Source organism: Rhinolophus hipposideros (assembly GCF_964194185.1).
Source record: "Rhinolophus hipposideros genome assembly, chromosome: 9".
Classification (NCBI taxonomy): domain Eukaryota; kingdom Metazoa; phylum Chordata; class Mammalia; order Chiroptera; family Rhinolophidae; genus Rhinolophus; species Rhinolophus hipposideros.
The window spans coordinates 60,618,232-60,645,475 of NC_138055.1; the positions used below are offsets into that span (position 1 = coordinate 60,618,232).

General features: G+C 33.2%; 1 protein-coding gene across 1 annotated transcript in view; it reads left to right on the top strand.

Moving 5' to 3' along the window:
• Positions 1-27,244, top strand: part of MON2 (MON2 homolog, regulator of endosome-to-Golgi trafficking) — a 101,951-nt gene that overhangs the window by 25,312 nt on the left and 49,395 nt on the right. Inside the window, exons 6-15 of the mRNA XM_081058981.1 lie at positions 1,495-1,592; positions 2,303-2,428; positions 7,861-8,055; positions 17,946-18,070; positions 18,490-18,626; positions 19,400-19,553; positions 23,212-23,444; positions 25,257-25,338; positions 26,006-26,190; positions 27,019-27,131. Coding sequence (XP_080915107.1) covers positions 1,495-1,592; positions 2,303-2,428; positions 7,861-8,055; positions 17,946-18,070; positions 18,490-18,626; positions 19,400-19,553; positions 23,212-23,444; positions 25,257-25,338; positions 26,006-26,190; positions 27,019-27,131 — 1,448 coding nt within the window. The remainder of the gene's footprint in view (positions 1-1,494; positions 1,593-2,302; positions 2,429-7,860; positions 8,056-17,945; positions 18,071-18,489; positions 18,627-19,399; positions 19,554-23,211; positions 23,445-25,256; positions 25,339-26,005; positions 26,191-27,018; positions 27,132-27,244) is intronic.

The following is a 27,244-nucleotide window of genomic DNA, read 5'->3' on the forward strand; positions in this document are numbered from 1 at the left end:
TTGTGCACTTACATTGTGTTCAATATTTTAGTATTGTTTTGAGTGTCTTCCTACATGGACTTTTTCCATTTGAAATACTTCTTTAGTGTAAATTCCCAAGAGTGGGTTTCCCTCATGTGAATTTTTGTCTCTGCGTATTAACATGTGTTAAAAATATTTATATAATGTAAAGATTAATGTTATCCTATACCTTTATTGTGATTTTTGACATCTTGTGATTTTAAAAATTTCCTAAAAACTTAAAAACATGTCCTTTCAGAGAGCTGGCAGATATTGTTTGTTACAATTTTTATAATTTGATAACCTTAACTATAGAAATTATGTATTTTTCATCTATTATCCTTTATTGGATGAAAAGTAATTTTTTTCATGGTTAATTGAAAAGATCATAATGTGCTGCCATCATGAGCAACCTTTCTGCTTTATGTAGTCGAGAAACGAAAGATTAAATTATCTTTCCCTTTATATAGTTTTTTTCCCTTAAACTCTTGATATTATGCAGTCTTTCATTTTATTTGATGTTCTTTTGGTAGCACTGGTAAAAATGGTAATACAAGTAAGAAATGGTAATGCTGCCTACTGTAATAATTATTTCACATTTCCTGAAATTAACCATTGGTCAGATTTTTCACATTCAGTTTTAGGCATTATGACTCTGTTAGTTTATCAGAATGTTCACACTGACTTTGGTTTATTGATTTTCATGCATTTTTCCTACAGGGAAATGCAGATGGAATTCCAGCAGTTTGAAATATTAAGGAATTAAACAGGATAAAACAGGATAGTTCTCCATTTCGAATGTCTTATATATTCATAACCTCAACATAATTCCTGGATTGGTAGTTTTAGCAGTGTATTTCTTAACACTAATATTTTATTTGATACTTTCTAATAAAGTAGACCATACTTAGAATTTCTTTCTTTTCAAGTAGTCTCTAATTCAACATTTATTCCAAATAGGCTGTCATAATTTACAGTGAACAGTATTTTATTAGTATTCAAAGAAATGCCAAGTTGGGAAGCACCATACCAGCTGACTCTTAGCTAGCTAGTCAGTACCTATAACTGACAGTAATTTTGGTAGATCCAGCAGTTAATTCTCTTGAAGATGGTAAGATGATACAGGAATTAACCATGTGGTAAACTTTTATGTTTGTTTGATATTTTAAAGGCACATTCAAAGATCATGTGAATTTCAAATCCATGAAATAAAGGGGCTAGAAAATGAGAGACTGGGAAAATCAAATAGATGGGTAAAAATAGTGAACTCATTAAAATGAATGTATGATATTGAACTGTGATTTTTATAGCATTTTGTATAAAAATAGATTCCCAATTTTTTTTCATTTTGGAGTTACAGTTCTGAATTTATAATCAAAGTTTATAATTCTATAAGCAAGTATATATTTTAAACATGCCTTTTATATAGTATGCAGTATTTGATTTAGTGAAGGTCATTATGAACTCCTAAACCCCATCTTATTTTGATTGCAGATATTATAGAACAACCAGTACTGGTCCAAGCAAACAGTAACAGAAGATCTGTCAGTACCCTTAAACCTTGTGCTAAAGATGCATATATGCTTTTCCAGGTATTTCAGTTGATACAAGTACTTTTTGTAGAATATAATTTTGTGTGAATTTTTGATTATGGAATTTTATATGTATTATTTAATTTTTTTTAGTGTCAATTTTTTAAATTGTCAAATTTTAAAGTGTCGGAAGTAGTATTTCAGAAGAATTCTAAAACATTGAACAGTATCTAGCTAATTAACAAACGTGATACATAAAATGTTATGTTTTACTTTAAAGAAATAAAATTAATTAAACCCAGAACTAAAATATAGGTAAATTAGAGATGAGTAGTCATATAAAATAATTTCTTTAACAGGAAAATTTAAGTAATAAACCTCTGGTCTACTCAATATAGTTTGATATACAAATATCTGATTTTTATATTACTTGTCATTAATAAACCTTTCAAGTAAAGTAAAATTTATCTGTACTGAATGTTTTATTAATTTTGATTAAAAGGTTTTAAGTGGGTTTTCATTAAAAGAATGGTAGATTAACCATTTATCTGTGCACTCTATTGTTAATAGTTACATGATTCAGTAAAAGTTTACTTACATAGTCAAGTATATAATTTGTCAAAATTTGAAGTACCAATCCTTAGTTTTTAAGGGGTGTAAACTACTGTTTAAGAAGAGGTAGTTTTACAACATTTTATGAACTATGAATTTTGAAAAACGTCTTTCATTCCAGCATGTGAATGTCTTATTTGTTTGACTTATTTTTTCAGGACCTTTGTCAGTTGGTTAATGCTGATGCCCCTTACTGGCTAGTAGGCATGACAGAAATGACTCGAACGTTTGGCCTCGAATTACTTGAGTCAGTCCTGAATGATTTTCCACAAGTCTTTTTACAAGTAAGCCATTAGTATCTTGCAACAAAATTAGTCTTTAGTTTTTTCACAGATATTTTTCAAGAATGTAACATGTATTCTTTCCCACATTCAAATACACAAACAATTATTCTTAGATTTTAGACATATAATTCAGTGTTACCTTACATTTTTGTAGTGCCCTCACATCTTGAAATTTTAACATTAGAAGGAATCTCTAGAGACTGTCTAGTCAGGCATTTCTCAATCGATGGGTGTATGAGGGAGTGTGATGTGTGAGCTATTTTTATAATATTTAAAACCAAAAAAAACTGTTACTGATTTTTACTTGATTATGTGTAGCTATGTGCTTATAGATAATTTAAATGGAAAAAAGAAATAGTCAATGCTAAATAAACTTAATGTACAATAAAAATATTTCAAAACAGAAAGTTAATAGGAGAAACAGTAAGAAAGAATTCAAACTTTTCATTTTACTTGTTAGAAGCTAAAGTCCAAATTTGATTCAGTGATTTACATAGGGTTCCTAGCAGATCTTGAACTAAAATTTAGATCTTTTAACTACTAATCTAGCTTCTTTCCCTGTCATGCTTCTCTAAGTCATCTGTTTTGTCCTTAGCGCTTACCTACAAAATGTGTGAATCAAGTGTCACAATAGTAGAACATCCTTTAGCCCAGGAGTTAGGACTGAAATTTTTGTTATGTGGTTCATAATTTTTGGTACATATTATGCAAATATGTTGATAGTGACCGATATTAACTTATGATTCCCTTTCTTGTGTTATACTAGAATAAGTAGTGTTTAGATATAACTTGTCTAACAGTCTTGTATAAAATGATAGCCATACAGCTACCACTTTTTAACTGCTTACTACAGGCTATGAATGTGCAAAATTCCTTACATACATAGTAATACATTCATTGAATCTCTTCACAAATGCCTGAGAAGTATCAGTTATTCCTGCTTTACACAGGAAGAAGCTAAGGCTTTCAGAGGATTAAGTAATTTGTCTAAGGTTTTATGGTTTGTAAGTGATAGAGTTGGGATTTGAACTCAGTTTGGTCCAGATTCCTTGTCCCCTCTTTTTCATTCACACCCACATCCCAACCATTACCTTCAAGATATATACAGGATCTTGGCTGGCCCGGTGGCTCAGGCGGTTAGAGCTCCATGCTCCTAACTCTGAAGGCTGCCAGTTCGATTCCCACATGGGCCAGTGGGCTCTCAACCACAGGGTTGCCAGTTCAATTCCTTGAGTCCCACAAGGGATGGTGGGCTCCGCCCCCTGCAACTAAGATTGAACACGGCACCTTGAGCTGAGCTGCCGATGAGCTCCCAGATGGCTCAGTAGGTTGGAGCGCGTCCTCTCAACCACAAGGTTGCCGGTTTGACTCCCACAAGGGATGGTGGGCTGCGCCCCTGCAAGTAGCAACGGTAACTGGACCTGGAGCTGAGCTGCGCCTGCCACAACTAAGACTGAAAGGACAACTTGACTTGGAAAAAAAGTCCTGGAAGTATACACTGTTCCCCAATAAAGTCCTGTACCCCTTCCCCAATTAAAAAAAATCTAAAAAAAAAAGAAAGATATATACAGGATCTAGTTACTTCATATGACTTTTACCACAATCATCCGAATCTAGGCCAAATCACCTCTTTCTTACCTCAGTTACTGTATTAGCTTCTCAACTGGTCTCTTTGCATCTATACCTGATCCATTCTATTATGGTTGCTTCTCACACAACATCCAGAATGGTCTTTTAAAACAAGTCACATCTTTTCAGTCTTTTGTAAAAGTGTTTTAGTAGATGGCCTTTTTGCCCAGAGTAAAAAATGAAGTCCTAATTATGACCTGTGGAACTTTTTATAATCTACTCCCCAATATTTCTTGGTCTTTTCTCTTTTCACTCTTTCTCTTGCTGTTACTTTTTAGCCTCATTGTCAGTCTTGCTGTTTCTTAAATGACCCAAGTAAATTCCTGCTTCAGGGTCTTTGTAGTTACTGTTTCTTGGGTTTGCTTTTCTCCTAGGTAGCTTGTTCTCTTATTTGGCGATCTCTGCTCAGTGGTCAACTTATCAAACCCTTATCTCTCTTACCCTTCTTTATTTTTCTTTATAACACATATTATTTCCAGACATATGTATTTGTACATTAGTTAATTTTCTCTCTTCCTCTATAGGAAAGTAAGCTCTATGAGGCAGGGAGTTAGTCACTGTTGTACAGGTATCTATAATAGAGCCTGGCATATGGCAGGAGTTTGATAAATATGTGTATGAATGAATGAGTGAATGAATGAATTGGTAAATGAATTTAATTAGAAATTTCTAGTTTGCATTGTGTTTTCTGATTTTGTATGAAAAGATTTGAAAAAATGTTTCTATATTTGTTGTCCCCACAAAATTCCTATTCTACTTTATTCTCCTTGCTGTAACGCTCAAGGAAAAAAAGAATTATCCTGTGTAAGATCCTAGAATTTACTCTTATAAAGTTTTCATTGAGAGAGAAATATTTTTGTTTCACTCATCATTTGCTCAAAATTTACCAGTCACTTATAATGTGCTGGTCTATGTGTTCTGTGCCAAGGATACAGAAGTTAAGTACTGTGTTCCCCAAAAAATAAGACCTAGACAGACAATCAGCTCTAATGCGTCTTTTGGAACAAAAATTAATATCAGACCCGGCCTTGTATTATATAAGACCCGGTATTATATTACATTATATTATATCGTATCGTATCATATATTATATTACATTATATTAATTATATTATATTATTTTACATTGAAGATTGGGTCTTATATAATAGTAAAATAAAACTATAAATAAAATACTATATTATACCGGGTCTTATAGTAAAATAAAACTGTGTTTTGGGGAAACACGGTAGACAATTAAAATTCTTGCCCTTATGGCACTTGCAAATCCAACTGGGAGAAAAATATTAAGTGAATGGTGAGATGTAATGAGTGCTGTGAAGAAAAAGTATAAAAAGTGCTATGGAAATAAGTAACATAGGTACCAAGCCTGGTGGAGAGTACGTGAGGAATTGAACATATGAAGCTTTTACCTGAAGGATGAAGTGTATAGTTAGTTGGCCGAAATAGGTAGAATAGCAAAAGAATATTCCAGACCAGTGACCCTGAGAAAGGATCTGTCTCTAGAAAATAAGCTCTATAAGGGAAGGGACAAAGTTCAGCTTAACCCTGAACGCCTTTCCCTAGCAGAGTTCCTAGTACATGTTAGCAGTGAGTAGTTGCTGAATAAATCAATAAATTGTAGTAGGTGAGGAAAAAGGCAGTCTTTTGCCTTCTTCAAAATAAAATCAGCAAATTATATAACTTTTTATAGTTTATGAATCAAAGATGACTTCTAGCTTTCTGGCTTGAGCAGTGAACTGCTTGCTAAGGTGGAATACACTATGGGCAGAACTTTTATTGCAAAGGATAGATTATTTAGTTTTGAACATACTTGGATACCTCAGAATGAGATATTACAAAATGTTAGTTGAATTAATACATCTTGAGCTCAGAAGTAAATTTATGGGCTGAATTTATAAATTTAAATGTCACTGGCTTATGGTTATTACTGAAGATATGGGAATGAATAAGATTAACTATGGTGATAGCATAGTCTAGGAAGTGATAGGTACTCTGAAGCTCTGAGAAATCTCAGCATTGAATGGTTGGGCATAAAAAGGTAAGAATGTAAAAGAGACTTAAGAACATGAGGCCAGAAAGAAAGGCAGGAATGCATCTGAGAGAGTGTGACACAATAAAAGACAAAAACAAAGCTTCCACATAAACCAAGTAGTCAGTTATGTCAAGTGCTTCAGAGAGATCTGGTAAGATGAATGAAGACTGAAAAGGCTATGTTTGCTTTAGCCACAGAGATTGTGATGAATATAATTAGAATAGTTTGAGTTGAGCTGAGGTGGTTCGAGATAATTGTGGAGGAAACCCAACTTTAATCAGTTGAGTAGTGAGGGGAGAAAAGTGAATAAATAAAACTTCTAAGAATTGCCTGTAACATTCATAAATTAACCGATACATAAAATTATTTAGTGAAGTTATGAAAATGAACTTTGCCTTTAATTTTGGCAGACAAACTAACTAGATAGAGAGTAGAATTTCAAATCACTAAACTCTTAAGATCCCATTTGGGGGGGGAAAGAATTAAAAAGTACATTAAAATGAATATAAACGTCTGGAAGGATATACTTTTGGAATTAACAATGGCTAACTAATTTATTTCCAGGAGGTGAGATTATGCAAGACTTTCATTTTTATCTTTTTATGTTCCTGCATTTTTTTCTTTAATGAATCTCATTTTCCCCCCTAATTGTTTTTCTTGAATAAATCTGATTTTTTAAAAGATACATTTAAAAATTGTTGTGATTCTGAGCATACAACCTTCCTTGTGTCTTATTTTTCTCTTTTTATGTGACATTAAAGTATTAGATTGGCTGATTTTTATGATTGTGTCTTTGTACTCTGCCTCAATGAAATTTGGATGATTGAAATAACCATAAATATATGTTTGAGGTCAACTGGGCCTTATATGGTCAGTAAAGTGGGACTACTTTGGCTCATACAGGCAGGAAATTAACAGATTAAAGGAGTTCTCTATAATTTAATATATATATTGTCCCGGGATATGGAGTACAGCATAGGGAATAGAGTCAATGGAATTGTAATAGACAAATACGATGTCCAAGGGGCAATAGATTGGGGAAGAGGGTTACCACTTTGTGAGGGGTGAAATGTCTATTGCATTGTTTTACACACCTGAAATATTAAAAAATAAAATAAAATAAAGGAGTTCTGCATAATATACTCTGAGGTTAAGAATTATTTTCAAGGTTTCCCAGACTTTAAAAAACTATACTTGTTTGTTACTGTGTTGTTGTTTTTTTATTAGCTTGTTGTGTTCTGTTTAAGTAGCCTAAGTAGGACAAAATATTATGTTAATTAGTAAGTCTATGCATGAATGGAATTTTTATCTTTGCAAAAAAGAATCAGTAAGTTGTATCTTATACTTTATTAATGAAGTTTTGTCTCCTCAGCTGCCTATTTTAAATACTTTATCTGTTTGAATTTGTATAATCAATTTTCTTTCTTCTGTTCTTTGTTTTTAATTGTTAGTGTCTTACTAAAATTAAAATTCCTAGGATATACATCACTTAATTCCAAAATCGCTAAATGTTCCTTTTAAATTTAGATTCTCTTTAAAACTTAGTGAAATATTGATTAGACTTTGAGCTTACACTCTCAAAGAGCAGTACTAATTTCAGAATTGTGTGTGAATGGTAAAATAATAAACTACATAAACTTACATAATAAAGCTAAATTATTTACACTGATTATTAAGAAGTTTTATTTACCAGGGAGACTGTTTTAAAAGCATTAAGTACAAGCTAAGTTAATTCTTTTTTCTTCTTTTTTTTTATTTTTTCAAATAGCACCAGGAGTTTAGTTTCCTTCTTAAAGAAAGAGTATGTCCTCTTGTGATAAAGCTCTTTTCTCCAAATATAAAGTTCAGACAAGGTTCCAGCACTTCATCTTCTCCGGCACCAGTTGAAAAACCGTATTTTCCTATCTGCATGCGTTTGCTGAGAGTAGTATCTGTTCTGATTAAGCAATTTTACAGTCTTTTGGTAAGTGCTAATTTTCATACATATTTGTGTGTGTAATTGCAGACAGTGCTTTTTAGAAAATGATGTATTATAGTATTTATCTTTTTCACTTTAGTTAATCAGATTTTCTTTTTATGAGTACCTATAGGTATTCTCCTAGATAATCTAAAGCAGGGGTGTCCGCAGGCCAACGGTGGCCCACAATCCATTTTTAATTGGCCCGCAGCAAATTCCAAAAATACATTTAGTTTACTTAAATAAACCAGGTGAGGCAATACGTACTTCACCTCGAGTAAGTGGCCCGGCTTTTGTGTATTTTACTGCATATGGCCCTTGGTAAAAAATGTTGAAAAAAGTTTGGACACCCCTGCTCTAAAGGTTCGTTATTTTCTCTCTTGAATGTGTCTTATGTTTAGATAGTATCTTTAATGTACGTTTAGGAGAGTCATAGCCTGTTATCTGAAGGCAGCATAAGCTCTGTGGCTTTGGATTTAGTTTCTTAGCTAATTATCTATAATTTGATGAAAATTCAAATTACAGTGTCTTCAATTTATTCTGTTTTTATTTATACTCTTTCATTTATATTAACAGATTAGTGAACACACAATGGGGTTTATAGATGATGTAATACAGAATTGTACACCTGAAATCTATGTAACTTTACTAACAATTGTCACTCCAATAACCTTTAATTTAAAAAAGAACAGATTAAAGCAAAAATGTTAAAGATTTGATGAATTCTAGGATTAGAAATCAATTTTGATTTCTGGTCCAATATTGTATCTATTTTGCATAAATTTATGGTTGCAGAGTATGTTATGATACCTTGTCATAGTTGTATCAGTATAATGGCTTACTCTTAAACATTCAAATATTTGTCAAAGAAAATGGTGCATTATGTTTCTTTTTAATTTTATGTTAAGTCAAATTCATCATTGCATAATTTTGTAGCATATATGCCCTCAATTTTAATTAACAAAAGTAATTGGTTGTTTGATCACCTACTATGAGCAGTCAATGTACTAAATGTTAGAGATAAGCAACATTACAAGCTAAAAGATAGCAAAGATAGTTTTTATACTAAATTCTATGGAGAGCTTTTTAAAATAAAGTTTTTTTTATAGTTATGATAATTTGTTACAAATTTTCTTTTAATATTCAAAATCCATTTATGCAAAATGCAATTAAAATAATCTTTATATATACTTATTATAATTATTTCTGGCCACACAACGTATATGTATAATATACATTGATGTATTTAATGAATTGTTTAGAAATACCTATAGAAAATTAAATAAGATTAACTTATTTGTGTTGCTGTTTAGAGACCCTGTAAGCTATCCGGGGTTGATGCCAAAGGTTTAAGAGTCTTTTGGTATACTGCTAATTGTTGGCCTGGATTAATAATATATAAATGAACATTAGGTATATAAGTTTATAAACTTACTTTAGTTCATAGCTCCATCTTTCTCTTAAAAGGATTAACTTTTAAAAAATTATGATCAGTGTTCCCTGCAACATGTTAGCTATTTGATACAATTTCCAATAATTATATTAAATTAAAAAAACTAAGACTTTGTTGTCAATTTTATACAATTAAAATGGAGGGAAATGCTATGAGTTTTACATTGATTAACTTTTAGAAATTTTGAAAGGTCAGTAGGCATTTTGAAAATAAATGAACAGTAGCTTAGTTTCTCTAATGATGGAAAGTTTTTACCTGTCAGCTATTATATTTTCTATATTGTATTTATTTGTAGTCTATTTCAATCCACAAAAAAACTGAAAGAAAAAAAAAAACCCAGAGTGACATCACCAAGATGGTGGAAGCTCCAGGCCCTCCATCCTCCACAGAGACACTGATTTAACAATATACAGATCAGATTGTGTTTGTGAGAATTCAGAAACCAGTTGAGAGATTAAAGCACCCCAGGGAAGTGCAAGGCCAAGAAGAGGTTCATTAGAGTGCGTGGGAAAGCCTGTTGGACTTACCTGCCATACCTTATCCCACTCCTGGCACGGCATAGCACAGCATGATCAAGAGAAAATTCCCAGTTTATGGCTTCTCCTTCAGCTAGGAAAGAAGGGTGAAATGTGCAACGACATTTTAACTTTTTGGGATACTGCTCAAGGGATTGGTTTTTGTCTCACCTAACTCTTGGAACACTGACAGAAAAGATGGTAGCTCTCTTGGATGCCCAAGGGCCTGCTGAAAATAAAGGCAATCCCCCGTGGCTTGTTATAGCACCAGAGACTGCAATACTTCATAAAGACACTAGGAGGAGCTCCTGAATAGAAATAGGCCAACCTCTTCAGCTGGGAAATTATACACACAAGCCTAGAGGAAACACACCGACAGAAAAGGTTTGAGAGAACCCCAAAATTTCTAGGCAGGTTGCTTGGTGAAAATATTTCGCTGTACGAAAACTAATACATAGGGAGTAACAGAGTTGGCTGTATTTTCAAATGCCCAAATTTTAACAGAAAATAACAAGGCATACAAGTAAACAGGAAAACAGCCTAATCAAAGGAACAAAATAAATATTCAGAAACTGACCTGAAAGAAAGGGAATCGATTTAGTTACCTGGCAAAGAATTTAAAATAACCATCATAAAGATGCTCAGTGGGTTCAAACAGAACGCAGACAACTACACGAAATCAGGAAAATGGTGTCTGAACAAAATGAGAATATCAACAAAGTGATAGAAACTATATAAAAGAATCAAACAGAAATTCTGAAGCTGAAGAATACAGTAACTGAATTGAAAAGTCACTAGAGGGGATCAACAACAGACTCTTACAAGCAGTAGAAAGAATTGGTGGGCCATTAGAAATTACCAACTAAGAGGAGCAAAAAGGAAAAAGAATTAAGAAGCCCTAAGGAACTTAATGGGACATTGTCAAGCAGATCAATATATACATATCTAGGAAATAAGCACTGTGTTTTGCTCTTACACTCACAATACCTCTGACACCAGATGTGTGGATTTTTCTCCACACACTGACCAATTCTCTGACAGCGGGGTGTCCTACATTTCAGTTCTGTAAGTAGTGTGTCCCCAAGTAACCCACAACTTCTGTTTAACTTGGTTACAAATTGGAGGTTCCCACAACACTCTTCTTGGTTTCAGTAATTTGATAGAGTTTTTCACGGAACCCAGGAACACATTTTACTTATTACAGGTACTCCGCACTTTCTGAAAGTTTGCATTGTGCCACTTCACTTTGATGAGAGACCTACATTAGTAACTGTTTTCACTAACTGAAAGGAATCTATAGAGAATTTTTGCTTTAATGAAAAGAGTCATTACTGTACTAATGTATGTCTTTTGTAAAAGCAAAATGGGTAATACGAACTATTGAAAAGTGGGGGATACTATTTGCTTTACACCATTTTGGTGTACAAAGTTTTCTTAGTAATGCTTCACTTCAGATAGTGGAGGAAACATGTGTTGCTAATTTGTTACAAAGGCTATTTTAAAGGATACCAGTGATGAAGCAGATGAAGAGATACATAGGATGAAGTCTGGAAGGATCCTGAGAGCAGAAATTTCTGTCCCTGTGAAGTTGGGGTAGGCCCTCTCCAGAGAATGGGGGGGTGATCCTGAGAGTACCAAGCTTCTAATCATGGTTTGGTCTTTCTGGTAACCAGCCCTTATCCCAGCATCCACCAAGAATTGCCTCATTAGTTGCCTCAAAAGGTGCTTCTATCACCCAGATAATTCTAAGGGATTTAGGAACTTAGTGTCAGACACTCCTATCACTCAGGAAATTACTAGGATTTTAGGAGATTTGTGTCAGGAACTGGGGTAAACAACCAAATATTAGAATAAAAGATACTCCTAGCATTCCTATATACAAGGGGTTCTGTGTCAAGAACTTGGGGTAGAGATCAGTATATATATTTCTTATAATTTCACTATGCATTGTGAGAGTTGCAGACAAGGAGAAAAGGGGGCAGATGTAATGACTGAAAACTTACCAAATTTGAAGAAGAAAACAGATACACAAATTCATGAAATTTAAGGAATTCCAACTAGGATTAATCCAAAGAGACCTATTCTAAAACACTTTATAATCAAACTGCCAGAGGAACAGAGTCTTTAAAGCAGCAAAAGAAAGATGAGTCTTCGTATACAAGGGAGCTCTTAAAAGATAATCATCAGGTGTCTCATCAGAAACCTTGCCAGACAGAAGGGACTGGGGTGATATATTCAAAGTACTGCAAGAAAAAGCTGTCAACCATGAATATTGTACCCAGCAAAACTTTCTTTCAAAAAATGAAAGAGAAATTAAGATTTGCCCAGATTTAAAAACAAAACAAAACAGAGTTATTAGGCCAAATATATATCACCTCCCTACTTATTCCCTAAACATTATTAGAGTTGTCTTAGGAGGGCTTTTCCTTTTTCCCTCTGCAAAATGTTGTTTTCACTAATTAACATAAGGCTATTGGAAGAGAAGACATTTGTCCTTTTCCTTTTTATATTCAGTAGTCAGTCACGGCAAGCCAAGTTTTTCTTCTCCACAGTAATGCAGCATGTTTACATATTCATCATAACAAATGCAGAATTTCTATTTTGTTTCTGTTTCCAAACTAAGAATTACCAACTTACTTATCTTTTATTTTTATAAAGCTTGCTTCCGAATTGTTGAAATTCATATGTTGAAGCTCTAACCCCAATATGATGGTATTTGGAGATGGTATCTTTGGGAGATAATTAAGTTTAGATGAGGTCATGAGGAAGGGCCCTCATGATGATGTTAGTGACCTTATAAGAAGAGACACTGGAGAGCTTGCTTGCTGGCTCTTTCTCTGCCATGTGAGAACACAGGGATAGGGCAGCCGTCTGCAAACCAGGAAGAGAGCTCTTACCAGAACCCAGCTATGCTGGCACTCTGATCTTGGGCTTCAAGCCTCTAAAACTGTGATAAATAAATTTCTAAGCCACCCAGTCTGTGCTATTTTTGTTTGTTTATGGCAACCTGAGCAGACTAAGGCACTTCGTTTCTGTCCACCAGTTCTATTATTGAGCAGTTCATTTAGTGACTTTTCCAGAGATACAGATACTTTATTCCTTAGTAATTTCAGTTTTGGATGAAATTGCTGTTATGAGTGCATATATTTTATTTTGGACACTGCAGAGTGCTTTAGATATCTTAATTCATTTAGACTTCACTACGAACCTATAAAGAAGGCATTTGTATTTTCATTTTATAGCTGAAAAAATGAGACTCAGGATGTTTATGTAATTTGCCTGAGATTATACAGTTTATAAGCTTTAGAACTGGGATGTTAAATAATTTTTTTAGACCCCCAAACCAGGCTCTTAACCCTACTGCATCTTACCACACTGTTTTCTTATTTCTCATTTCTTCCCCTCTCCAAGTCTGCCAGTGCTTATTTCTTGTACTGCTTCTGTATTATTCTCCGTATTTTGACCTTAGTCTCCTTGATTTGGGGGGCATAAAAGGGGGGAGAAAACAGCACAACAAGCCACAGTAAAGATTTAATATTGCTGTTTCAAGGAAGAGAAAGGCGTACTTCTGTACTTCACTCATCAATTGGGTATGATAACCCACTAGTAAAACCTCTCTTCACAATAAGGCAGCTCTAGGACTGTGTTTGCAAAGATGAATTGTTCAGATGTGTATGATATTATTTCCTCAGTATTATAATTTGTTATATTGGGACTTATTAATATGGGAAAGTTCAGACATCCTAGTTCCTCCAACGGCAAAAGTTAGAGATATGGTATTTGTGAGGTGAGATATGTGATTGATGTAGAATGTTTCCCTCTTATTTATTTGTGTCTTCTTTATTTAAGCGTGGTTTAAAGATAATCTTTTAGAGGACTTTACTACTAAGTAGCAATTCTTACTTTTTAGTCATAGGACTCCTTTGCACTCTTAACAAATATTGATGAGCTTTTGTGTATGTGGATTATTTCTACATTATTTACTGTGTTAAAAATTATCTGAGGTGATACTAAAACCCATGTTACCATAAAAATTTATTTTGTGAAAAATACCTATATTTGCCAAAGGAAAAAATTCATTGTTTTATACTTTTTTTTGTAAATCTCTGTAATGTCTGGCTTAATAGAAGGTAGCTGGATTCTCATATCTTCCTCTATTTTCATTCTTTTGTTTGGGTCAAAGCATATGAAGAAAATCTGACCTCACAAAGATACGTAGTTGGAAAAGGCAGAATTATTTTAATGGCCTTTTCAGGTAATAGTGGATATTATTCTTTGATATCCAAACTGGAACAGTGACACTTTCATAAAGTGTAGAATCTGAAACCATATTAATGACATTTTCCTACTCTGTTAGATTAAAATTCATTGATTCATCTTGTGTTTCTATTGTATCTTTTACCCAAGTGTGATTTTGTAACATTACTTATTTTAGTTGTGCAGATATTCCAAATGTTAACACTTTATACAGTTCCAAAAAACACACATGTTAATATCACCAACCATTTATCAGAAGTCTTCTGTTGTTAAGAAGCTGTCAAGGTGTTCTGGCAGATACACATTTTCCAAAATTCTAATTTTTGTTTGAAAGCTTGAATTTTATCATTGCCAATAAATACTCTCAGTTTCCCATACGGGCTTACTGTGTTCATTTTTGAGAAAATGTCTGTAATACACACAAATCTAAGTAGTTATAGTTGGCTATTTGCTCCTTCGGTTAAAGTGGTGTTCCACAGGGAAAAAAAGTGACTAAGTCAGTTCCCAATTGTGCTTTTCCTCCAGATAATCATTGTACTTTGAGGCACAGCAAAAGTGCTTTGCATGTACTTCCCATTTTGTCGCACAGAAAAATAGGCACTTACGGGTCAGATTTAATAAAATCAATCATTTTTATTTTAATTTTATTTTTGTTGTGGTTCTTAAGTAAAACAGACTTTTAAAAAACTTGTGTGTTATGGTCAAGAATACAGTGACAGTAGGAGTACAGTTTGGTGTTACTGTATTGATTCTTGCTAAAGCATCACTTGTTTTACCCACCATTGTTTTGCATCATCAATATATGTCAACACATTGAAAATGGCAAGTAGTATCTTAGTATTATTATGAAAATAATTGTGACCTCACAGATCCCCTAAAATGGTCTCAGCACCCCCAGGGATCCAGGAACCACACTTTGGGAACCACTGCATTGGAGAATCAGTGTTCTCCCCCAATATTCACCAGCTTATCTTGTTCTATCTAGTAGCTCAGGAGTGAAGGTAATGAATCTTTACAGGTTAGTTCTGTTAATAGGTATATGTAGAGTGACTATGGGAAATTACAATACCACGGGCATTTAGGTAAAAATTTAGCTAGTACACTAATATCCTTTCCCCTTTCTATGATCTGAGCTTGGTGTTCCTCTGTCATCTGAATCAGTTAGGCTCCATGCCCAGATATCTTTTTAAGAAACATATCTTTAAGGAATCCATGAAACTTAATGTGGCTATACATCTCTTCTCTGCCTTTGCCTTAACTGCTTTTAAACAGGAACAAATGGGGCTATAAACTGATTGTCCAACCTAATTTTCTACTTCACATACATTTCTCTAACAGAAGATCTTATCATCAGTAAATGCATAACTACTGCATTTATATATTCTTGCAGCCTTTGTTCATAGTCTCCTAAGCCAACAGATGTCTTATGTACATGATTCCTTATTAGACATCTGTTAGCATTTCCACCAAGATGACTTTGATTCATTTTAAGCATCATTTATCTCTTGACTATTATGCAGTACCAAAGAACTACAGGAATTCAGAAGCATTCATCACCCTTCTTTCTAGTATAATGGAGTTCCTGAAGTATCTTTGCGCCACAAGAACTGGACTTCAGCCATGGATACTAATCTTGATAGCTGTTTTCCTATAAGTGTATCCTAGAGGAAAGGCTTAACAGATTCACAGGAGGCACCTTCCATTGAAGCCCTTGAAAACAAGTCACTGTCCTCAACACTAATTTTCTGACCAGACTGTCACACTTGGCAAGGAGGGAGAAAGGGAGAGTAAAGTTTCAGACCCAAGGGGAGAGGCTCTTTTACCCAAATCGCAATATTTTAGTGGCTATAGTATGAATTGCATGATTGTTTGATTTGTACTTAGTCATTCTCACAGGATATAACCTTCAAGGCAAGGTTTTTTTTAACATTAGTAATTCCTTTGGCTGTATTAGACATGTTCTTGATGTTTCTGAGAGCCTTTATTTTCTGGCCTCAAAACCTAACTGCTGAGCCTTCGATTCTACTACCACGTTTGTATTCCACTTTCACTCTAAAGCAGTAAGTGCACCTTTTGAAGGACCTTCTAATGTTAAAACTCTTCAATAGATAACTATTGCCCAGTGAGTCACTAGCCTGATTCCTTTTCAGTTCTGTACTAAAAGGGGGTCATTTTGTTTAGAAAAAGTAATAATGCACTCTGTATTTGCATATCACTTGTCTTAATTAGGGGCATTTTTATTACGTTTTTCTCGATTTCTCAGGAAGGTGTAGATCTGCTATAAGAAAATTACCTAGCTTGTCATCCACAAAGTTGGTGGATGAAGAAGCTGAGCCATCTGACTTCTGATCTAGTGCTTTTCACCATCATTTAGGACAGTGACAAACCTCGGTCTTATGACTTCCCCAATCTAAGGATAAAGTTGTTTTATTCCTCCTACTTTATCCTCATGATTATGTCCTACTTTTAAGCCTCCAGTTAAAAATGCTGAAAGGCATTAGTAAATACCTTAGAAAGATACGGGGCTAAAATCCTGAGGGCTACTATATTCCCCCAAACTCTTGCCCCATGTATGCTCACTCATTTCAGGGCACCCCAGCTGAAACGTCCAATAACCTGCTATACCTGAAGTAGAAGGAAGATTCAGTTTGGCCTAGGGATCACATCAGGTTAATTCTTACCTCCTGGAGGTCTTGCTGTGTCTTCAACAAATATGTAACAAACAGTCCATTAACCTCTGAATAAACTGGTTACTTTTTGTTCATTCAATCATCAAACATTTAATGAATAATGTTGAGAATGAGCTTTAAACATTTTTTATTTACAAAGAGCTTGCAGAGATGGTTTATTTTAATAACAAAGGTAATGGTAGCTAACATTTAATAAAGCAAAACTACCAAGCCTTGTTCTAGATAATACACACATACACACACACACACACACACACACACACACACACACACACACGGTGCCAAAAAAAAATGTATACACATTTTAAGAAAGGAAAAAACTATTAAAATTATGCTGATGGTCACCACTTTGAACACCTCTTGTAATTGCAGTAGTCAAACATGACTTGTATTCATCTTTTGTTATCGGTGTATTATTACAATTTTAATACAGTTTTTTCCTTTCTTAAAATGTGTTTACACTTTGTGTATGTATGTGCATATACACATACATATGTTATATGTACATATTTTATACCAGTCAACTGCTACAGGTTCCTTCTTGTTTTGTTAATATAAAACATATGTTGAACATCCCTTGGCTTGGACTGTTTTTTCTTAAGCAGCAAAAGAACACGTGGAAAAACTGTTGTGGTATTACTGAAGGGTAGAGCATACATCCTATTAGCAATTTATGCTACCAGCCAGGAATGGGGATGGCGTAATGGTGCATAGTGCTTTCTAAAGAATAAGGATAGAAAGTGAACCATATTACCAGGTCACTAGGTGAATTTTCAAGAATGTATTTAGAGAGAAACTGATTATTTTTACTGTTAGATTTTCAAATATAACTTTTTCCTTTTTCTCCATTCCTCATTAAGAATTTTAATTTATTTAAAACTAAAAGATTTTAGTTGGCTTGTCCATAGGACGAAGAACAAGAATGCAATTTACAATTCTTAGATTTAAAGAAATGTTATTTTAAAATCTTACACGTTTTAGGTAACTGAATGTGAGATATTTCTGTCACTTCTGGTGAAATTTCTGGATGCAGATAAACCGCAGTGGCTACGAGCTGTTGCAGTAGAATCAATACATAGACTCTGTGTACAGCCTCAGCTATTAAGGTAAGTCTCAGCAATATTATGTTAAATGGATAGGTTAATATTTGGATAGGATAATAGAAAGAGTTTAAGTATTTATTTCCAAATATTAGTGACTTCTAAACAAACAAACAAAAAATGTGTATTTTATGTATACGGAGGGATAAAGGTATGGGTATGGAAAAGAACTGGGACGTGGGCAAAAAGTATAGTTAGAACTTGACATCAATCAAGTTTACTGAGTTAATATGGCCAAGATAATTTTTTTTTAGAGCACTGACCTCAGTCTGAATCTGTGTCCTAAATTAGGAAAATCACTCAGATGTATTTTAAGTATAGCATTTAGACTGGTTTATCAACACTACTTGCTATTAAAAAAAAAAGTCTGAAAATTTTAATGTATTCAAATGTTTTCCCCCGAAACATTTAAAATTATTTTACAGGTCATTTTGTCAGTCCTATGATATGAAACAACATTCTACCAAGGTTTTTCGTGATATTGTGAATGCACTGGGATCTTTTATCCAGTCATTGTTTCTTGTCCCTCCTACTGGAAATCCTGCTACAACAAACCAAGCTGGTAAAGGCTCCTGCATATTTTCATTTTTATATTGTGATAATTTACAATATTCACTATTCTGAGAGGATAGTTTATAGAAATCCTGTGACTAGAGAAATTTGGATTACTTAAACGTATATATTTATTTTATAATATTTTGTTACACTTATTTATAATTGTTTACATATAAGTAGAAATAAAGACATACTTAAAGAATAATTTGATCTCACTGAGGCAAGTGTGTGTATTTCTTTACAGAATGTTTCCTTCTCTGACATACTTTCAGTTCCTCTAATTCCATAACAAAAGTTTAGATGCTAATCTTCAGTTTAGAAGAGTCTTCATTTGTTGCCTTTCTTTATAAAGAGTCTGGTTGATACCTTGGGAGGTCTGTTAGTCCCCCTTTTAACAAAACAGGTGAACTTGATTTAAGTTTGGAAATCAACATGTCTTCTTGTTTCCCTTTACCTTCTTTCTCTTCCACTTTTTACTATCTGATTAGTGTTTTTTTAATTTTTTATTCCCACCTCTGATAAAAAGTGATCTAATGAAAGGTATATTATAAAGTTTGTCTATGTTTTTATTAGTACCTTTTATATAAAAAAGGAAATGGTGGTTTAGGGAAACAGAGAGACTTCCTAATAGCCAAAATAGAACTGATGAATTTCATTTATTTGTTCAATATCCATTCTTATAGCACAAAAATTTTTTTTAATTGACCAGATGTTTGAATATTGTTGATTTGTGATTAAGTAGTAAATTGGTATCTTTGCTTTCTTTCCCTTATCTAATAGGAAACAATAATTCAGGTGGCACTGTCTCAGCACCAGCTAACTCAGGAATGTTGGGGATTGGTGGAGGAGTTACTTTGCTACCAGCATTTGAATATAGAGGAACTTGGATACCTATTCTGACTATAACAGTACAAGGCAGTGCTAAAGCAACTTAGTAAGTAGTAGTAGCATTATCTTGTAAGGAATTATTTGTTGGGAATGAAATTTTATCTTAATATGTTTCTCTCTGTATTATACTTGAAATTTTAGACTTAGTATTTTTAACACATTTTAGAACTAATTTTCTTTTGTTGTGTTATGAGAATTTTATTTAGGACTGGATTTTGTTTGTCTTCTTTTGTACTATTTGTAGACTGTTAACAACATTATACAACAAAATGTTGGTTCCTTACCTAAGAACCTACTCAGCTCTTCTGTGTGGTTTTTTAAGTATAGGGCTTGATTTCAGACCCTGTGAACTTAGGTCTTCTAATACTGACTTACCTTCAGCAAATAAGTTCACTGTTTAGAAGTCTCAGTTTCCTCATCTATAAAATTGGAGTAGTAATATATCTACTTTTCAGCCAGAAGATTTTAATTGTTGTTTTGCACGAAGGTTAGTATGTTCACATTGGAGCTTCCCTGTTGAATTGGTATCGTTCATTCATTCATTCATTGTGAGGTTCAGTATAAAATGATTTTCACTATTTTCTTTGAAGGCATACATATAAATCTTAATTGTATGTTCTGTTCTCTTAGATTTCTTAAGTGTGTAATAATTTGACCACCTAACTGATGTATAGACAGAAGTAGTTTTGACCTAAGTATTGCTGACCTTATATTCTTTCAGATTTATTACACTATGGCTGCCTTCAAAGTTGAGCTTGCAACAGTTTTTGCAGCTTGACCTTAATTTTAAAATATTTATATAAATGGGTTACATTTTATCTAAAACTGGAATTTACATAGTAACTGTAATAAAATAGCACCAAAACAGTGAGGTAAGAAAATAAGGACTTTTGTTTAGGTTTGTGATATAAATAAAAATAAGTACAAATTACCTTTATATCTTAATTATTTTAGCACTTGTAGTCTATGCCATAGATTTGGGAATTGGAGTTTCTTATATTTAGGATTGTTTTATCTTTTTTACATGCATTTTCCCAATAGATCATACGTTCTTTGAGAACAGAGATTTGTCTAACAAAGATGCTTAGTTTGTGGCTTATTGGTTTAGTACGTGGCTCTATAAGGTTAATGGGCCTGGCAAAGATAAGACCTATAAACTTCACTTCCCCATTTGAGCTTAAATTTCTTGATCAATAACATAAATATATTTTTATTGATTATCTAAATTTTAAAATACTCAGAGTTGGCACATATTAGGAGTTAAATTGATAGCCTTTAGAGTCACACTTGGGTTATAAACTGCTGATTAATAATTGTGTCACCTTAGTCCTCAGTTTCATCATCTATATCTTTTAGGGGCTTTGTGAGGAGCTGAATGAGAATATATATATATATATATAATATATAATATATATATATGAGAATGTCTATATATGTATATATGTGTGTGTGTGTGTGTGTGTGTATAAGAGTCCCAGGTTGAGAATAATTATTTATTTTGAGTTTTACATTTCTTTATAAATTTCCTGCCTTACCTAGTTTTGATTATGATTCAGAGACTTTTAGAATTTGAGATAGGAAATTACTTGTATTATTAGATTTTCTTAGTAATTTCAATTTTGTTTGTGAAATGTAATTTACATACCATAAAATTCGCCCTTTTACAATGTACAATTAATGGTTTTATGATATTCAAAAGTTATGTGACCATTCCAGAACTTTTTATCATCTCAGAAAAGATCCCAACTCCATTAGCAGTCATTCTCCAACCTCCCTTCCCCACCCTCTAGCAACCACTAATCTATTTTCTGTCTCTATTGCTATGCCTATTCTGGATATTTCATATAACTAGAATCATGTAATGAATAATCTCTTTTTTTTTTTTTTTAAATAACCATTACTTTTATTTGCTATTTGCTATTTCTTTTTTTTTTTTTTTTTTTTTTTTGGTTGAGAGCCCACTGGCCCATGTGGGAATTGAACCGGCAGCCTTCGGAGTTAGGAGCACGGAGCTCTAACCGCCTGCGCCACCCGGCCGGCCCAATAAATAATCTCTTGTAACATGCTTCTTTCACTCAGCATAATGTTTTGAAGGTTCATCTATGTTGCAAGATGGATGGTACTTCCTTTCTTTTTATGGCTGAATAATATTCCAATGTATGGACCTATCACATATTGTTTATCTCTTCATTAATTGATGGGCATCTGGGTTGTTTCCATGTCTTGGCTATGATAATGCTGCTGGGAGCATTTGTGTACAAGTTTTGCATAGACATATGTTTTCATTTCTCATGGATATATACCTAGGAATGGAATTGCTGGGTCATATAGTTACTCTGTGTGTAACTTTTTGAAGAACTGCCAAACTGTTTTCCCGAGTGACAACACAATTTTGCATTCCCACCAACAATGTATGAAAGTCTAAATTTTTCTCCGTTCTCCACAATGCTTGTTATTGTCTGTCTTTTGATTATAGCCATCCTAGTGGCTATATCTGAACTGTGTTTCAGTTTGCATTTCTCTAATGACTGATGACATTGAACATCTCATTCATGTGCTTATTTGGCCACTTATTTATCATCTTGGGAGAAATGCCTATTCACATCGTTTGCTTCTTTTTAATTGGGTTATTTGTCTTTTTATTATTTAGTTGTAAAAGTTCTTTTATATTCTGGATCTAGTCCCTTACCAAATATATGATTTGCAAATTTTTTTTTTTGCATTCTTGGATTGTCTTTGCATTTCTTGATAGTGTCCCTGAAAACAGTTTCTAATTTTAATGAATTCAACTTACCTATTTATTCTTTCGTCAATTGTGCTTTTGATATCATGTTTAACAACAAACCGTTGCCTAACTTGAGGTCACGGAGATTTTTGCCCATGTTTTCCTCTAAGAGTATTTAGTTTAATCTCTTACATTTAGGTCATTGATTCATTTTGAGTTAATTTTTGTTTATGGTGTAAGGTTGGTCTCTAATACCACCATTTTACATGTGAATATTCAATTGTTCCAGCACAATTAGTTCTTTCCCCATTGAATTATTCTTTCTATATGGAATTATTTTGTCAGGTTTTAAAATTAAGGAATTTAAAACCACAATTCTCTGTTTACTATGATTTAAGACAGAAGATTTGTTGTCTTCTGAAAGCTTTGTCCTAACTGTGAGGTAGAAACTGCTCTCAAATTTGAACTTCACTCACTGATGCTTGAACTGTTGTTCTTACCCAGTGGCAGACTGTATCTGCGATGATAGGTGAGTTGGGTACCGCATAGTGACACTTTCCCCAGTGTGAAAGCATCTTCCTTTTCAAGGATTGATTTGATTTTATAGCGCCTTATTTTAAAAACATCTAAGTCATAGTTAAAGACATTTTGTAATTGGTTTATGTCTTACTCTATTTTGGTATCTAAGCCTTTGTTTTTCTAATATCAACAATTAATAAAAATATTGACACATTGGGGAGAGAGGCAAAGTTATTAAAATAATTAGTTATGGCAGTGGTTACACCTTAAATTTTCTAATGTGTTTCTTAGAATACCATGAAGGCATCCCTCCTCCAAAGGAAACAAACTCAGTAATGTCCATTTACTTTTGTTATTGTGCTAATTTTAATTTCTGTTGTCTACAAGTTATGGAAATAGTTTAATATATTGTCATCATTGTAGCTGGTTTATTAGTGTTCTGTTTTTTTCATAATTTCAGCCTAGAGATGTTGGACAAAGTTGAGCCACCGACTATACCAGAAGGTTATGCCATGTCTGTGGCTTTCCATTGTTTGTTAGACCTTGTACGTGGAATCACTAGTATGATTGAAGGAGAGTTAGGAGAGGTTGAAGCAGAATGTCAGACTAGCACTGAAACAGCTTCTTCACCAACACAGTCATCAGAGGAGCAAGAATTACAGTCAACATCAGACCAAATGGATAAGGAAATAGGTATATTATTATGATTCTATATTTTTAATTTTTATTTTGAAATAATTTAAAATTTACATAGAAGTTGCAAAAATCATGTAGTTTCCATGTATCCTTCACCCTGATTTCCCAATGGTTAACATTACCATATTTGCGTTACCTCTCTATTTATATACATGTCACTGTACTTTTTTACTGAACCATTTGAGTAACTTGCAAATATGATACCCCTTACCCCTTAATACTTTAAAGTGTATTTTCTAAATATAAAGACAGTGTTCTTAATAATCATAATACATTCACCATCAGAAACTTAGCATCAATCCAATATTATCATCTAATCCCAGTCCCCATCAAATTTTGCCGGTTGCCCCAATGATGTTCTTTATAGTTCAGGGTCATGTGTTGAATTTAGTTCAATGTCTCTATACTGTCCTTTAACCAGGAAAAGTTACTTAATTCTTCTTTGTTTTATGTGATGTTGACATTTTTTAAGAGTACATCCTGGTCAGTTGGGTTTGTCTTTTATTTCCTTATAATTAGATTCCACTTAATCATTTCTGGAAGGGCCACCACAGAAATGTTGCTGTGCTATACTTAATGTATTCAACACATCAAAAGACATATAGTGCCACTATGTCTCATTATTGGTGACGTTAACTTCTATCATTGGTTAATATGATGTGTGCCCTGTTTCTTCAGTGTAAAGTTAATTATCTTTTTTGGAGAAATACTTTGAGACCTCTACTATGAAAGAGAACTTTCCCTTCTCCCTCATTCATTTTTTTCCATTAATTTGTTTATATTAATATGAATTCTTAGATTCCTATTTTATTCAAAGAGCTATAATCTGTGCTTATCATTCTTTGGTTTGACACTAAGATTGTACCCAACATGGCCAGTGGGGACCCCTTTCAAGCTAGCCCCTGAGCCCTTTTAACCTATCCCCATATCCTTTCGTCATTTTCTGAGCACTACTTTACTGTCTGATACAACAAAATGTTCCAATCTTGTATTGGATTTTTCTTGCGCTGTCTGGGAGTCAGTTATTTTTCCAAGGAGCCCTAGTTCTTTTTAGTGGAGAATAGTATTTAGAAAGTAACACATGGGCTTTAGCTATGCTTCTTGCTACTTTGATAGGAAATACACACGCAGAGCAGACATTTCTCTACATTTAAAAATATCTAACTTTATTAATTACCAAGAGGTCTCACCAGTTTTTCCAATTCCAGTTAATACCACAAGATTTATTTTTAACTTTACATATTTGTAATTCCCTTCTCCCACAGTGAGAAACTCGATCCCATTTTACTCAATGTATTTACTTATTTGCTTGATTCCCAGTATATGTAACCAATCTGGCTGAGCTGCTTATTACAGTGATTTAATGCCAGCTGGTAACAGGCTGAAAGTTTGTCCCAATGAAGAGGAAGACAATAGGAATATGTATATATATGTGTGTGTGTATATATATATATATATATATATATATATATATATCTGTATATATATATGTATTTATGTATATATGTGGTAATATATATGTATATATATGGTAATATATATTATTAAAGGTATCATTTAACTTGTATACAGGAAGATCTTACCCTTGATACTTTAAAATGACTTAGTTTTACGATGTCTTGAATTCTGGAGCTATAGTATGGTTTTTAAGTTTTCATTTATTCAGAAATATTTTAAATGTAAGAGCTTTAGTATTGAATAATTCAGTTGTTGATGGAATATTTGGGGATAGTTTAGAATTTGACATATTACCAAATACTCTGACATCTGTAATTATCATTAAGTATTGTATGTTTTTTTTCCTTTAAGTTAATAGAGCTGTTTGGGAAGAAATGGTGAATGCCTGCTGGTGTGGTCTACTTGCTGCTCTCTCACTCCTTCTTGATGCCAGGTATTAAGTCTTCGTAAGTTTAATATTGCATGTGACAGTTAAAATAAACGTTAAAATTGTTTACTTAAATTTGTCCTGAGAATTATTTCGTAATATTTGCATTTTACAAGTGTATAATAGTATTCTTTTCCTGCAATCCCCCTCCCTCATCCTATCCTTTCCCTACTTTCCACCAGAATTGTTGCCATAATACTTTAATGGAAAATACAGTCCTAAAATTATAGAGCTCCTTTTTCATTTTAAGCTTTATTACTGCTTTTGCAATTATGATGATGATATTATTCAATTTCTTTGATGTTTTTCTTCAGAATCACAGCACTTACTGATTTTAAAATGCTTAATATTTTTCCTTTTGTTTTTCAATTAAAATTTATTGGGGTGACAATGTTTAGTAAAATTACATAGGTTTCAAGTGTAGAATTCTGTAATACATCATCTGTATATCACATTGTGTGTTCACCACCCAGGGTCAGCTCTCCTCCTATCTTAATGTTTTTAATGTTCAGATATATGTTAGTTAAAATTCCATGTTAAGTATATTGATTTTGACAATTTTAAATAGATTTTCTTAAAACTTCACTTAATACCTAAATCTACATCATGTTTGTATTATAATTAAAAATGAATTGTATTAATCATGTTAAATGAAATACTTTATTTTTTTCAGCACAGATGAAGCTGCCACTGAGAATATTTTAAAAGCTGAACTGACTATGGCTGCTCTTTGTGGAAGACTGGGCCTTATAACTTCAAGAGATGCCTTTATAACTGCAATATGTAAAGGTTCCCTGCCTCCCCATTATGCTCTTACTGTGCTGAATACCACCAGTGCAGCCACGCTTTCCAACAAATGTAAGACTTAAAGTTTACTCAAAGTTCTGTTCATCTAGTGGGGTGACATGGCGTGGAGAAAAGTTTACAGAAATTCTTATTTCAAGCCTCTGCTTTTTTACTCACTGACTCTTGTCACCTCTGTGAGAAGTTAATGTTCCTGAGCCTCAATTTCTTCCATCTTTTTAAAACAATGGAAGTGGAGTGGGAAGGATAATACCAATGTTAAACAGTAATGGTGAGGATGAAAGAAGAAAAATCTGAAAGTCCTTTGTAAACTACAACACACTATTGAAATGGTGTTTTTTTGTTTTTCTTAAATGGAATTAGTAGAACAATAATATTTGCAAATACTTAGATTAAGCTGATATTCAAAAAAAATTTTCTTTTTGAATACTTTGAAAAACTCAAGTTTGTTACATATAAATATATTTCTGTATGATATTCAGTTTTTAAACTGAAAATGTGAGCATCGATCCCTAACTTTAACTTGACAAATTTATTGGAAATACATGTATAAAATACTTAGTGCTCAATTTCTGTTTTGCTTATAAAGTTTTATAATTTGTTAAAGCTGTATATTAAGTTGGTGCAAAAGTAATTGTGGTTTTTGCAATTATTTTTGATCTTTTAAACCGCAGTTACCTTTGCACCAACCTAATAGAAAATTACCTAATATTTGCCTATGTTTTTCCAATTCCTGAGTTTTTAAAATGTTTGCATATCGATTACTAAATGAGTTTCATAGTTGAATGTAGTTTACTCAAATTTATGTCCTAAGATATAACATTACTTTGAATGCACATAAAAAGTGTATTTTAATTATTTACGTGTTCTTTTGTCTTCTAGCATATTCTATTCAAGGCCAAAATGTTATGATGATAAGTCCATCAAGTGAATCTCACCAGCAAGTTGTGGCAGTGGGTCAACCACTAGCAGTTCAGCCTCAAGGGACAGTAATGGTAAAGGACTTATTCTCCTCTTGATTACCAATTAACTACCAGGAAAACTTTTGTACCTTTTTTTGTGTGTTTGCCAAAATGTGTCATTATACTTGTTTACTTATTTATTTACC